The 15,916-nt window shown below is 47.4% G+C and overlaps 2 protein-coding genes across 3 annotated transcripts; one reads left to right on the top strand and one right to left on the bottom strand.

Moving 5' to 3' along the window:
• Positions 1-9: 9 nt before the first annotated feature.
• On the top strand, positions 10-5,482 carry LOC106581031 (vitronectin). Its single transcript, XM_014162700.3, has 8 exons — positions 10-166; positions 390-509; positions 787-1,572; positions 2,893-3,032; positions 3,266-3,422; positions 3,662-3,814; positions 4,094-4,777; positions 4,900-5,482. The coding sequence occupies exons 1-8, from the start codon at positions 109-111 to the stop codon at positions 5,022-5,024; spliced, it is 2,223 nt and encodes a 740-aa protein (XP_014018175.2). The 5' UTR covers positions 10-108; the 3' UTR covers positions 5,025-5,482.
• A 1,422-nt stretch (positions 5,483-6,904) lies between these two features.
• LOC106581030 (scavenger receptor class F member 1) lies at positions 6,905-14,461 on the bottom strand. Of its 2 annotated transcripts, none has more exons than XM_082966618.1 (13): positions 13,798-14,461; positions 13,524-13,585; positions 12,475-12,576; positions 12,025-12,292; positions 11,585-11,848; positions 11,271-11,489; positions 10,962-11,090; positions 10,649-10,755; positions 10,273-10,381; positions 10,038-10,162; positions 9,720-9,857; positions 9,408-9,597; positions 6,905-9,241 (listed from the first exon to the last, which is right to left on the bottom strand). In XM_082966618.1, exons 1-13 carry the CDS (start codon positions 13,896-13,898, stop codon positions 8,167-8,169), a joined length of 2,889 nt encoding a protein of 962 aa, XP_082822744.1. In that variant the 5' UTR covers positions 13,899-14,461; the 3' UTR covers positions 6,905-8,166. The 2 variants fall into 2 exon arrangements, with proteins under 2 accessions (XP_082822744.1, XP_082822745.1); XM_082966619.1 differs by having other exon boundaries at positions 6,905-9,235.
• Between the last annotated feature and the right edge of the window lie 1,455 nt (positions 14,462-15,916).

Genomic DNA, 15,916 nt, shown 5'->3' with positions numbered 1-15,916 from the left:
ACACTGGTAGCCACTGCATTTCATTGGTAATTGATTAGTAGCACACTGTTCTCTATCCCCTGGGTCCTCTCCGTCACATACCCAGAGAGACCCAGAAAGACAGACAGCATGAGGCTCGGGCTGATACTCCTGCTAGCTGGGATAGCTACTGTGTTTGCTGCAGAGGGTAAGTATACCATTAAAAAATATATAGTCTAGGTTGACTTGAAAATGTATTGGGGACGTTTTGGTTGAAATTAAACTGAGTTGTTACTGGTGAAAGAGAACTCATGAATTTCCAGATAGTATTTGGAAACTCAGTATTTGGAGTTGGTGGAGGTATTACCAAACATTTTTGCTGTTCTATAGTCATTTATAAGTTACCTCTCTGTGCTGTCCTTGTGTGTCAGAGTCATGCATGGACCGCTGTGAGAATGGCTTCGACTCCAAGAAGGATTGCCAGTGTGACACCATGTGTCGGTACTACAAGAGCTGCTGCTCGGACTACGAGACTGCCTGTCATATGAAAAGTAAGTAGAGTGTATGTGTGTGTGTGTGTGTGTGTGTGTGTGTGTGTGTGTGTGTGTGTGTGTGTGTGTGTGTGTGTGTGTGCGCGTGTGTGTGTGCGTGTTTGTATATTGACTGTTAGAAAAGTCACAGATTTCCCTTTTAACAACCTTTAAAGGTCATATTGAATAATACACCACTGATTAACATGGTAATGAGTTGCATATGTTCATCATTCATATAATAATTTGCTATTAATTCATTGTGTGATTCATTTAATGTGACCTCTGTTTCCGTCAGCACGTGGGGACACCTTTGAATTTGCAGAGGATGATGATGGTCCATTTACCCCTACAACGCCCGCCTTCCCGACCCAACCTGAAGACGGGGAATCCAGCTCCTCAGGGGGCCAACATAGGCAACCCACACGCCTCAGAACCCCCAACACCACCCCTACTCCTGCCAAAATTGCCACAAAGATAACCCCAGTCACAGAGCCAGCTAGAGGCGCAGCTCGAGACCCACAGAGAGGCCAGTTCCCAGTGGTAGTCCCACTCCCGGAGGCAGCTAAAGCCACCAAGGCACCGTCGGCCACACAGGCAGGTAGAGGCTCAGATAGAGGCCAGTTCCCAGTGGTAGTCCCACTCCCGGAGACAGCTAAAGCCACCAAGGCACCGTCGGCCACACAGGCAGGTAGAGGCTCAGATAGAGGCCAGTTCCCAGTGGTAGTCCCACTCCCGGAGACAGCTAAAGCCACCAAGGCACCGTCGGCCACACAGGCAGGTAGAGGCTCAGATAGAGGCCAGTTCCCAGTGGTAGTCCCACTCCCAGAGACAGCTAAAGCCACCAAGGCACCGTCGGCCACACAGGCAGGTAGAGGCTCAGATAGAGGCCAGTTCCCAGTGGTAGTCCCACTCCCAGAGACAGCTATAGCCATCGAGGCAACATCAGTCCCACAGACAACCACAGAGGAAGTGGTGACGACCACCAAGGCTCCGGTAGTAGACCCAGATGCACAGCCATGCAGCAGCAGGCCCTGGGACTCCCTAATGCAGCTCAAGAACGGCTCTGTCTACGCCTTCAGAGGTAAGAGTCTTCATGGGTCTTACGCCGTCACCTTCAGAGGTAAGGGTCTTCATGGGTCTTACCCCGTCACCTTCAAAGGTAAGAGTCTTCATGGGTCTTACCCCGTCACCTTCAGAGGTAAGAGTCTTCATGGGTCTTACTCCGTCACCTTCAGAGGTAAGGGTCTTCATGGGTCTTACTCCGTCACCTTCAGAGGTAAGAGTCTTCATGGGTCTTACTCCATCACCTTCAGAGGTAAGGGTCTTCATGAGTCTTACTCCATCACCTTCAGAGGTAAGGGTCTTCATGGGTCTTACCCCGTCACCTTCAGAGGTAAGGGTCTTCATGGGTCTTACTCCGTCATCTTCAGAGGTAAGAGTCTTCATGGGTCTTACTCCGTCACCTTCAGAGGTAAGGGTCTTCATGGGTCTTACTCCGTCATCTTCAGAGGTAAGAGTCTTCATGGGTCTTACTCCGTCACCTTCAGAGGTAAGAGTCTTCATGGGTCTTACTCCGTCACCTTCAGAGGTAAGAGTCTTCATGGGTCTTACTCCGTCACCTTCAGAGGTAAGGGTCTTCATGGGTCTTACCCCGTCACCTTCAGAGGTAAGAGTCTTCATGGGTCTTACGCCATCATCTTCAGAGGTAAGAGTCTTCATGGGTCTTACTCCGTCACCTTCAGAGGTAAGGGTCTTCATGGGTCTTACTCCGTCATCTTCAGAGGTAAGAGTCTTCATGGGTCTTACTCCGTCACCTTCAGAGGTAAGAGTCTTCATGGGTCTTACTCCGTCACCTTCAGAGGTAAGAGTCTTCATGGGTCTTACTCCGTCACCTTCAGAGGTAAGGGTCTTCATGGGTCTTACCCCGTCACCTTCAGAGGTAAGAGTCTTCATGGGTCTTACGCCATCACCTTCAGAGGTAAGGGTCTTCATGGGTCTTACTCCGTCATCTTCAGAGGTAAGAGTCTTCATGGGTCTTACTCCGTCACCTTCAGAGGTAAGAGTCTTCATGGGTCTTACTCCGTCACCTTCAGAGGTAAGAGTCTTCATGGGTCTTACTCCGTCACCTTCAGAGGTAAGGGTCTTCATGGGTCTTACCCCGTCACCTTCAGAGGTAAGGGTCTTCATGGGTCTTACTCCATCACCTTCAGAGGTAAGAGTCTTCATGGGTCTTACTCCGTCACCTTCAGAGGTAAGGGTCTTCATGGGTCTTACCCCGTCACCTTCAGAGGTAAGGGTCTTCATGGTTCTTACCCCGTGTCGGTGAGTGGGAGAAAAACACCAGGAGAGGTTTTGTTTATCTGTATCTCTATGTAGGTGTTTGTTTTGTGTCTTTTCCTAGGGGAGTGGTTCTTTGAGCTGGATGAGAAGTCAGTGATGCCCGGCTACCCCAAACTGATCCAGAACATCTGGGGTATCAGAGGGCCTATAGATGCTGCCTTCACACGTATCAACTGCCAGGGCAAGACATACATATTCAAGGTGGGATGAATACCCTGGCTAGAGAGCGTAGATTAAAGATGAAATGTTGGTAGGACGGTAGAAGGTTGGTAATGGAAGTTATATCTCTAGCTGTCTGTATTTATTATACATTTTATAAATGTAATACATTTGTTATAAATTGCCAACTTCACTGATATAAATTACATTTATTCATTCCAAACATACATTTATTCATTTCAAACAGATTTTTCAAATTGCAAATCCTCCACCAGGGTAACAAGTACTGGCGGTTTGATGATGGTGTGCTGGAGGAGGACTATCCCAGGGATATCAACGTGGGCTTTGAGAAGATACCAGACGACGTGGACGCAGCCTTCGCCATAGCAGCCCCTGGACACCACGGCAAAGAGAAGGTCTACTTCTTCAAAGGTCACACCAAATCTTAAATGAAGAACATACAATCCACTAGGCAGTTGCTAATTGATAAGTGATTAAATTCATTTTTATGTTTAAACTTGAGAATACCTCTCAATGATAGTCCTCCTCCTGAACTTATTCAAATGATGGAAGATATAGCCACAATGAAGTGACTAACTCACTGTTTCCAGTGTATTTCTTTTCACATAATCTGTTTTGTTAAAAGACCCGTTGTTTGTCTGTGTTCCCAGGTGACCAGTACTACCAGTATGAGTTCAAGCACCAGCCATCACATGAGGAGTGTATCAAGATGTCAGCTGGGTCTCCCTCTGCTCTGTTCACAGCCTACACTGACATCTACCACAACAACTGGGAGGAACTCTTCAACATGCTCTTCAGAGGCAGTAAGACGCTGTGGTGCTTTCTCAATTATCTTTTCTTGTGTCCTCACTTCCTCTTTCCATTCCTCCTTCTCAAAACGCATTGGAGAAGAAGATCCAAGTCTCTTACCTGTGGACCTTCTCATCCAATGCGTATTGAGGAGGTGAAGAAAGAGGATATAAGGAATCATTAATGGCACAATGTTGACTTTAAGAAAATGGTTGCTTAACAAACAAGAATAGTTTTAAAGCTAGCCCTCACCATCTAATGCTACATCTCATCTGTCATTCTCTCTCCCCCAGTCCCCAACCACCATGGTGGGCATCGGTTCATCAACAAGGACTGGATCGGCATCAAGGCCCCAGTGGACGCTGTCATGACAGGGAGACTCTACATCACCCCCAGGCCACTGGCCCCACCCCTGTTCCCACCCTTACCCCCTTTATGGGACCACAACGACGGGAGGCGCCAGCCATGGGACCAACAGTGGGGGCAGTATGGTCAACAGGATCAGTTAAATGGACAGCAAAATGGACAACAATATGGACAACAAGGGCAACAATATGGACAGCAGTGGGAACAGCAGTGGGGCCACCGCAGAAGTAGGCGCCAGTCTTACTGGGGTGCCGGGACGGGAATGGCTATGGGGCAGGCGTTCGCAGAGAAGGGGATGGATATGGGGAAAGGATTCGCTGAGAAGGGTATGGATCTCGGTCGGAAGCTGGCGGAGAGGGGGATGGCTATGGAGGGGATGTTTGGAGGGTGGGACATGCGCCGAACGGATGCCAGGGATGCAGACAGAGACAGGGATAGAAGGAGGGATGACCAGGATAGGAGGAGGGATGACCAGGACAGGAGGAGGGATGACCAGGACAGGAGAGGAGATGGATACAAATATGACTCCAGATACAATGCTGAGGGGAGGGCCTACTGGGAGTTTGTCAACAAGGGCCAGCCAGTGCAGAGCGTCTACTTCTTCAAGGGAGGTAAGGAAGGATACTTTATTGTCCTATTGCTTTTTTCTTTTTAACCTCCCATTAAACACACACCCTAAGGGCACAGAACAACTTCAAATCCACCAGACATATTCTCTGTATTTGTTTTCCAGATAAATACTACAGAGTGGATCTGAAGACCAAGAAAGTGGACCCAGCCAGCCCTCCTTACCCCAGGTCCATTGGCAAGTACTGGCTGGGCTGCCCTGAAAAACACCTGGAGGCCGAGAAGAAATAGTTTCACAACTGGATAAAGAAACATCTGCACTATGTCAAAACATGTTTTACATCAAAGACTCAAATAGACAGTAATTTAAAGCTAGATAATTAGAAGAATCACTTGAAAAATTAAAGGAGAGCCGCACACTCTAGGAGCTCAGAAGTAATAATTTAATAACCTCATATCCAACGTTTCGATAGACAAGCTGATACCCTGATGAAGACAGCTTGTCTGTCAAAACGTTGGATATGAGGTTATTAAATTATTACATCTGAGCTCCTAGTGTGCGGCTCTCCTTTAATTTTTCAAGTATTCTACTCCGCTAGCCAGCACCTCGCCTAAATATGTGTGCGTTTCTTTCGCCTCTAAATTAGAAGAATCACGTCACAAAAATGTTCTGATATGAGGACATTTCTCTTTGTACCTGGAATACTTGTGTGTAATACTTTTATAATTAAACACTTTCTAGCTATAAAGGGTATTGGGGGTATTGAAATTAATCCAAGGCTCAATTCAGTCAAACTAGCCTTGTAGTATTATTCAGTCAAACTAGCCTTGTAGTATTTACGCTGTAGCTCCCCTTATTGGAGATCAATGAAGGCCCACCCCCTCTGTTCCCCACCCATCTCTGTTCCCCACCCATCTCTGTTCCCCACCCCCTCTGTTCCCCACCCCCTCTGTTCCCCACCCATCTCTGTTCCCCACCCCCTCTGTTCCCCACCCATCTCTGTTCCCCACCCCCTCTGTTCCCCACCCATCTCTGTTCCCCACCCCCTCTGTTCCCCACCCCCTCTATTCCCCACCCCCTCTGTTCCCCACCCATCTCTGTTCCCCACCCATCTCTGTTCCCCACCCCCTCTGTTCCCCACCCCCTCTGTTCCCCACCCATCTCTGTTCCCCACCCCCTCTGTTCCCCACCCATCTCTGTTCCCCACCCCCTCTGTTCCCCACCCCCTCTGTTCCCCATGATTTGGGGCAAAGTTCAGCTGGTTATTTGGTGTGCAAACTGAAGTCCACAAAAACACTATAGTGAATACTATAGTAATTACTGTAGTATACTGTAGTATTTACAGTTAACTATAGTATACATACTGTAGTGAAAGAAAATTGTAATATATACTATAGTAATTAATGTAGTGTTTTTGCAGATTGTAGTATACTGTAGTATTTACTATAGTGTTTTTGCAGACAGTAGTATACTGTAGTATTTACTGTAGTGTTTTTGTTTTATTATCTTTGACATAGAAGTGGAGGCTTTCACAGTGTGTAGTATAGTATTCTACAGTATACTACTGACTTCTATTGTAAACTGTAATCATTTTACATGTGGGTTATCTCTCCTCTCTAATATCTGACCCAGTTTACAAGAGGGGTCTTTAAAGGTTGGATTGACAGTGTGATACAGAAACACTACTACCACCTAGTGAATGACAGGCTATAAAGACATCAACAAACACAACAACTCTGGACCACCAGGTCTCCATTTCCTGACTAGCGCTTTCAGTGGAATATGATGAAACTGTTTTTGGCTGCATAGAAGGACATGCTATGTGGGAGGCAAGCTTAACAGTGATCAAGAGGACACAGGCTTGGCAAAACCTACAGATAGTACATAGACTATGCTAGCCTGATAGTAGACTATGCCAGGTAGCCAGGGGATATCTGTTCCAATGAGACACCGTGCTGCATTATTTTACATTACAACTCAATTCCACAGCGTACACTGTCCGGACTTGTTGATTCACTGCTGATTTTTGGAAACATTCAGAAATTAGATTAAAGAAGATCAAGTCATCAATCGTCCATTCTAACCCTGTCTGTCAACCCCTCCTTAAATCCTGTACAAGCAGAGGTGGAGTGGTCACCATAGAGATGAATATAGTCTCTACAGATATGTCTATGGTGGCTTATTTTCTTTTATATGTAAATCCCAACACAACCAAAATGCTCTCAACCCTACAACATTGGGAATGCAGCTGACAGACACCATAATACCCATACATCAGATGCATGCAGCTGACAGACACCATAATACCCATACATCAGATGCATGCAGCTGACAGACACCATAATACCCATACATCAGATGCATGCAGCTGACAGACACCATAATACCCATACATCAGATGAATGCAGCTGACAGACACCATAATACCCATACATCAGATGCATGCAGCTGACAGACACCATAATACCCATACATCAGATGCATGCAGCTGACAGACACCATAATACCCATACATCAGATGCATGCAGCTGACAGACACCATAATACCCATACATCAGATGCATGCAGCTGACAGACACCATAATACCCATACATCAGATGCATGCAGCTGACAGACACCATAATACCCATACATCAGATGCATGCAGCTGACAGACACCATAATACCCATACATCAGATGCATGCAGCTGACAGACACCATAATACCCATACATCAGATGCATGCAGCTGACAGACACCATAATACCCATACATCAGATGCATGCAGCTGACAGACACCATAATACCCATACATCAGATGAATGCAGCTGACAGACACCATAATACCCATACATCAGATGCATGGCAGGTATCAGTTTCATCACTTGTTTTGTTTCACTCAGTGTGCATCCCAAATGGCACCCTGTTTCCTTTATAGTGCACTACTTTTGACCAGGGCCACTATAAAGGGAATAGGGTGCCATTTGGGACACAGGCTCGGTGTTCCAGTGAATAATACATATCACAGACAGGTGATGGTGATGCCAGTGCCCACACTTTTAAATGGTTCAAGCTGGCACCACAGAGTAATGTTATCCCAGTGATGACAGACACGTCAAAGTGAACAAAGTGCACAGGAGCATTTCTTTGTTTTCGTTTGCATAGTTGTTTCACACATGGCAGTTACAGTGTCAATAACTATTTGGTAAGGTGATTTCAACATTATCCTATTGTTGTATAACATACATACAGTACATATTGTACAGGACCATCATATACATATTGTAATTCATAAAATTGTATACTCAATATTGTAAAGATTGCTAGTTTATGTCAGACTTGACTGTTAACTCAGTACAGTAGGCTAGTTTCCAAATTCCTCATTCATTAGTAGTCGAACTACATACTCAATTGTGAGAAGAATCAGAGCACCACAGTCATTGCATCTGAAGTTAGGAATGCATAATCATCACGTTCTCATAAAGGTTAGGTCCATCGTCCACACCGGCCACCACTCCTTCATTGGCGATGACTTCACTCAGACTAACAGCATCCGTTACAAATCCAGCTGGCCCGATTGTTCGATATCCACTCTCAGTCTGCATCCCAGGGTCGCCGTTCTCTCCCCTCACCCCTGACCTTTCACCCCTGACCTCTGACCCAGCGACCTCTGGCACGCTTTTCAAAATGGAGGACAGGGGCCTCGTGGGCGTAACAGTGGCAGGGGCGTCCTCTGGTGGGGGTTGAGTGTTAGTGCCAGCGTCAGTGTTTCCCATGACAGCAGGGGAGCTGTGGTGGGCGTGCTGTTTCCTCCTACTGGGTTTCCTCATAGATACGCCTTCCCCTACAGCACCCTCCACCCCCGAAGGTGGGGGACCCCCCTGCTCCCACACACTGGCCCTAGTCCCCAGCTTCCTCCTGGGGGGCTTGGTGATCCCCTCCGCCCCCGGGCACTTCCCCTTGGGCTTAGTTCCCACCTCCTGGTCTTTGTGTCTCTGGAGGCTGCCTAGCCTGCGTAGCACGGCCTGTACCGGGCCCTCCGAGCTGGGGAGCTCTAGTTTAGACAGGGGCCTCCCCACCCCCACCCCCACCTTCCCCACTGTCACATACACTGTGGTCACTTTGTCCATCCCTTTATCCATCTCTGCCTGCTGGCCATCGGATGTGGACCCTGGTGTTTGCCCACCCTTTCTGGGAACAGCAGCGTTGGATATGGTGCGTCTTCGCCCTACCACTGCTCCAGGCACCTGCAGGGTAGACATGGCTCGGGATGGGGTAGCTGTGTACCTGTCCACATCGGGGTCCCCTGCTTCACCACTGGATTCTGGGTCTTCCAATGGTCCAGTCCCACCTCCACATCCATCCACCCCCCCCTCACCTGTCTCCGTCTCTTCCCCCTCTGAGGCCTTCCCTCCATGGGCCTGGAGGGCTGATAGCATCAGGACCCCCCAGGGGGACTTGGGTTTGGTGCGGGGGGCCCCGGGTGTCAAATCCTGGGCAGAGCCTCGGCGCTCCTTGGGGCTGAACCTCAGATGAGATGAGATTGTACTTTATTAATCCCGAAGGGTAATTTTTTTGGACACTCTCTCAACACTAAAAACAATCACAAAAAGAGAATTGAAGTGCTGCGTAGTGTCGTGTGGTGTGTGTAGTGCCCAATGTCCTCATCATGATGACTACAACCTGGTGTTACCTGGTGCCTTCGGCGAAGGAGACGGAGGGGCATTTGGACTTGGCGTTGCTGGAGGTGCGGGGAATGCCAAAGGGGAGGGACATGTCTTCTGCACTAATACTGAAGGCAGAGGGGTCAGGGAAGATGTTACACTTAGAACTCATCTCATGCTGGAACTCCTGGAACTCACCGCCCGCCACTGCTGGGATGTCTGAGGGAGGTAGAGCGGGGGGAAGGGAGGGACAGGGAGAGAGAGAGAAACAATGGAGTCAATCGAAACACAAAGGGTTGAACACACACACACACACACACACACATACACACACTGATTACCTTCTCTGGGGGGGACACAGTAGAGCACCTCTCCGGTCTCCTCATCACTGTCGAAGAAGGATCCCTCCGTCACCCAGCCTGAGGAGGGAGGCTCTATGAAGCTGTGGTTGAACGTCAGCTCAGGGTCGTGGTGGGACACTGGAGAGAGAAGCGTTTATTATTATTATTATTGTCATAATATTGTAATACGTATAGTATGGACACCACTCCTTTTTCCAAGCTCATGGAGAAAAACTTTAAGAGCATCCAAGTACTGGAGTTTGTTCCTTACATAGATACAGACATATGACATGATCTCTAGTGTGATATTGGACTGACCTGTGACTCTGGGCAGCCCAGAGGACCAGACAGAGATACAGGGTACAGCAGAGCTCACGTTGGCCAGGACGTTATACACATGACGCTTCATACGGACAGAGGTACCACCGTCACCCACTGCTACTCTGTAGGACCACAGCAAGGTCAGAGGTCAGAGGAACACACACACACCTGTCTTTGTCATCAGAATTATATACACACACCTGTCTTTGCCGTCAGAATTATATACACACACCTGTCTTTGCCGTCAGTAGGTCCTCCACAGCAGCAGCAGCAGCAGACCAGACCCAGCAGCACCAAGAGCAGAGGGACCAGGAGACCAGTGATCAGAGCCCTGTGACCACCTGACACCACACACACACACACACACACACACACACACACACACACACACACACACACACACACACACACACACACACACACACACACACACACACACACACACACACACACACACACACACACACACAAACAAATGGGATTCAACCTCACATATTCCTTCTTGAGGAAAAACAAATATTTTAATCCATAGGCCCATCTACTATTACTTATCATTAGCTACACATTATCCACCAACTAGCACTGTATCCAATAGGAGGAGTACATACTATATGGACACGCCCCTGTAGCTGGGTGACAGGCGGTGCCCTCTCCACAATCACAGACAGAGGAACAGTTAAAGCCATACAGCTGGTCTGGACAGGTGATGTTACAACTGGAGACACAACAGAGAGAAACCTGTTAGTGACAGCCAGATACACAATAGATGTCTAAATCAGATGTCTAAATCCGACATTATTGGATTGGAGAAAGGTATTTATTTGAACCATTGTTTCACAGCACTTCAAGGAAGGGGGTAAGAAAGGATGCATTTTCAGAGTATTCGAACAGAACCTCTGTCTGCTTTCTCAGTAATCTCACCTCCGTCCCTGGAACCCAGGCCCACAGACACAACTTCCTGTCACGTGATCACAGTGGCCATGGAAACAGGGGCTGCACAGGGAGCGGCAGGCGTCCCCAAATGTCCTGTTAGAGCACGGCTCGTCACACCTGCAGACATACAGAGTGGCCAAGATAACAGAGGGACAACAAAACTATCAGCACTAGAAGAAACCACTGAACCTTTTCAGTATCATTGACACATGCATGTCTGGGAAGTGGAGTTACTGTAAAAGGTCTCAGATACGTTTCACTGGTAGTTAGCCATCAAACACACATACACACACACACCTGGGTTCGGTCCATCCTGGGTCACATCGTGAACACGCCCCCGTCCTGGGGTCACATGGTTCACCATTCCTGCAGCGTGGGCACGCCTCCTGGCAGTGGTTTCCATGGTAACCATGCGGGCACAGCCGGTCACAGTGTGTGCCGTTCCACCCAGGCTCACAGGCCGTACAGACACCATCAACCACAGAGCACGACTGGCCTCCTTCACAGTGGCCACAGCTACATAGGAGGGGAGAGAGAGAGAGACATCAACAGCAAAATGACAAGGCTGTACCATCAAAACATCACTGCAATATCCATATACACTCTCTTACCTCAGTTTACAGCCACTGCCATACTCCCCAGGTCCACACGGTTCGTTACAGAAGGCTCCCTTGTACCCAGGCTGACATACACACTCCCCACTGACCGCATTACACTCGCTGTGCTCCAGGTCACAGTTACAGCGGCGGTCACACGTCGGACCCCACCACCCGTTCTGGCATTCACACGCCCCCGTCTTCTGTTGGCAGGATGATATGTAGCAACTACATCGAAGACTGCACTTCTGACCCCAGTAACCCGGGGCACACTGACACCTGCCAACCAACGTTTTTTAACAAAACATATATTTCTATTGTGTTGTAGCTATTGTGTTAAACATATGTGTGTACACTGTCCTTTTAATTATTAAATTGCAGGCTAAATTGTATCAAGTGATTCAGCTTTTAGCTAACTAATGCCTCCCATTGTAAATAAACCCATTCTCACTCACCTGCCGGTCAGTGGGTCGCAGGTGGAGGTGCCTGGGTAGCACTGGCACTGTTTGGCACAGGTGGGTGTCCACCAGCCCTCGTCGCAGGTGCAGTTGCCGTGTACGGGGTGGCAGTGTCCATAGCGACCACATTTGCAGGCGTTCTGGCAGAGTGGCCCCCAGCGGTTGGAGAGGCACGTACACTCGCCCGTGATCGGGTCACAGCGCCCATGAGGGTGGCACTTGCACAGCTCACGGCAGTCCGGTGCCCAGAACTCTGGAGGGCAGCCTGAAGAGGGAGACAGGTTGTAATACTTCAGTAGTTTCCACTTAATTACAATGTTCTTACCCTTTTATTCCTGCAATGTAAAGCACTACCAAAGTTGCTATATTGACTCTTGTTGTGTTCAAAATATATTGTTTGAGTGACGCAGCCTATGTAACTTAAACGTCAGAGTTGATTTGACTTACGTGTCTTGCAGTGGGCTCCATAGTAGCCAGGGCGACAGCGACAGACACCTGGGTAAACACACACCTCATCCTGCTGGCAGGCCCCCTCGCCATCACACACAGCTGGAGTCACAAACAACAGACACAGTGCTGAATTATACAATACTACCTAAACAAGGCGAAAAGCCTGTTCTTGTGTGCCCTGGACAGTTTTACACAATTTACTGTCAGCTGATACTCACGTAAAGTACACTCCTCTCCCCTAAACTGATACTCACGTAAAGTACACTCCTCTCCCCTAAGCTGATACTCATGTAAAGTACACTCTTCTCCCCTAAGCTGATACTCACGTAAAGTACACTCTTCTCCCCTAAGCTGATACTCACGTAAAGTACACTCTTCTCCCCTAAGCTGATACTCATGTAAAGTACACTCCTCTCCCCTAAACTGATACTCACGTAAAGTACACTCTTCTCCCCTAAGCTGATACTCATGTAAAGTACACTCCTCTCCCCTAAACTGATACTCATGTAAAGTACACTCCTCTCCCCTAAACTGATACTCATGTAAAGTACACTCCTCTCCCCTAAACTGATACTCACGTAAAGTACACTCCTCTCCCCTAAGCTGATACTCATGTAAAGTACACTCCTCTCCCCAAAACTGATACTCACGTAAAGTACACTCCTCTCCCCTAAACTGATACTCACGTAAAGTACACTCCTCTCCCCTAAACTGATACTCATGTAAAGTACACTCCTCTCCCCTAAACTGATACTCATGTAAAGTACACTCCTCTCCCCAAAACTGATACTCACGTAAAGTACACTCCTCTCCCCAAAACTGATACTCACGTAAAGTACACTCCTCTCCCCTAAGCTGATACTCATGTAAAGTACACTCCTCTCCCCTAAACTGATACTCACGTAAAGTACACTCCTCTCCCCTAAACTGATACTCATGTAAAGTACACTCCTCTCCCCTAAACTGATACTCATGTAAAGTACACTCCTCTCCCCAAAACTGATACTCATGTAAAGTACACTCCTCTCCCCTAAACTGATACTCACGTAAAGTACACTCCTCTCTCTGTTGTCTCCATCCAGTGCAACAGACAAGAGTGGAAGGATCCCTGTTTGAGAAGGGTAAACAAAATACATACAGTAAAGCATAGTAGAAAGTTTCTTGATGGGACTTTTTACTATTTTTTTTCATGAAATAATGGAAGATTACAATTATGAAGATAATGAGAATGTTTCATAAAGCAAGGATATATGTCTGGATAGAAAAGGCAGAAAACAAAAGTGAGAAAAATAAAGTGTGAGAGTGTAATGTAGTCATCACCTGGGGTCCCGGCAGACGTTTCTCCCTGAGGGAGCCAGTCTCTGAGGGGCGGAGAGGGAACAGCAGAGCAGTAATCCTAGACCCGTCAGAAACTGGCCCATGTCCACCCCACAACCAGGTACCAGAACGTGTCCAACTCACAGGAAAATCCCTTTCTCCTTTTCTTCTCTTTCGCTCACTCTTCTCTTCCAAGTCCAGAAGTGGACAATGGAAATTGAAGGCAGTCTTCTCTCTCTTTCTCAATTATTTTTCTCTCTCGCTCCCTTTATCTGTCTTTCTCCCGTCACTCTTTCGCTCTACCTTTATTTTCCCTAGTCCAGCTCTGTGGTCTTGTAGGCCAATGGAAGGCAGTCTTTCTCTTTATGTTTCTCTCTCCCTGCCTCTATCTGTCTTTCTCCCCAGCCAGCTCTCTTCAGTCATTAGTCTGTAGTTGTATGCCCAGCCTGACTGAGCGGTCCAAACCCGTCTGTTTCCTCTTCCTCTTTCCTGGGGAAGTTAGAGCCACTTCCTCCCATTCAATCTGCCTCAGTAAGGCTTTTTTAAGACATCACCACATACTGAGAGATTATGGAAAGAGGTGAGCAGCATATTTAGATGTGTTTGTATGTGTGTTTGTGTACATCTCACCTTGTTGTAAAGAGAAGCCTACCTGTCCTTCCTAGATCAGAAGTGGGATGTTCTCTTGGCAAATGGATGTATGTTGACAGCCCAACTCACATGCTCCCACAATACACACTTCTGATTTCAATTCAGATATTTATTTGGTTTTTGTAGCTCAAAGGCTTCTCTGTTTAAAAATAGTCATGCTTACAAAAAGAACATGTACATACAGTTTGTAGGAAAATACGTTATTCAACACTATCACCAGCAGCATTCATTTAGAATGTCAGAAAACTACGTCAGAGTCAGATGTCTGAGTACCGATAAGTTATGGTAGGGGGCAGGGGCAGCCATTGTTGTAGGTGTGTGGTTCTGTGTGTGTTTGTTTAACGACATGGTCAGATGGAAGGATAGTGACGGCACACACACACACCATCTCCCATTTACCCCCAAGGAAACACACATTTCCTCTGTAAGTGCAGCAACTAACGTACAGGGGCTGGTGCCCCAGTGAATACGAACACACACACACACACACACACACACACACACACACACACACACACACACACACACACACACACACACACACACACACACACACACACACACACACACACACACACACACACACACACACACACACACACACACACACACACACACACACACACACACACACACACACACACACACACACACACACACACACACACACAGAGACAGGCGTGCACACACGCACACTTGGCAGCCACATGCATAGCACAACCAACCCCAAAGCTCAATTCATGGTCCTAGGGAAGACATGGTTGAACTCATAATAGGACTCTAACAAAAATGTAAGATGAGCTGATGGTTAAGAATATAAAGTCTAATCAATGAATGACTGTTACTCTGTGGCAATACATTCAGGCTCAGAATTAACACACAGTATAGTTTACTGCAAAACGTTTCCTATAACTCACACTATGTCCAAGTCCGTGACAGATTGTAAGAATTACAGCAACCACAAAGCACACCAAAAACACCCACACGAGGTAAAATGTTAAACACATAGAAGTCCACCATGGTTGTTTATACACTGCTCAAAAAAATAAAGGGAACACTTAAACAACACAATGTAACTCCAAGTCAATCACACTTCTGTGACATCAAACTGTCCACTTAGGAAGCAACACTGATTGACAATACATTTCACATGCTGTTGTGCAAATGGAATAGACAACAGGTGGAGATTATAGGCAATTAGCAAGACACCCCCAATAAAGGAGTGGTGACCACAGACCACTTCTCAGTTCCTATGCTTCCTGGCTGATGTTTTGGTCACTTTTGAATGCTGGCGGTGCTTTCACTCTAGTGGTAGCATGAGACGGAGTCTACAACCCACACAAGTGGCTCAGGTAGTGCAGCTCATCCAGGATGGCACATCAATGCGAGCTGTGGCAAGAAGGTTTGCTGTGTCTGTCAGCGTAGTGTCCAGAGCATGGAGGCGCTACCAGGAGACAGGCCAGTACATCAG

Source organism: Salmo salar, chromosome 20 (genome assembly GCF_965601325.2).
Source record: "Salmo salar chromosome 20, fSalSal1, whole genome shotgun sequence".
NCBI lineage: Eukaryota > Metazoa > Chordata > Actinopteri > Salmoniformes > Salmonidae > Salmo > Salmo salar.
This window is presented reverse-complemented; position numbering and strand designations above follow the sequence as displayed.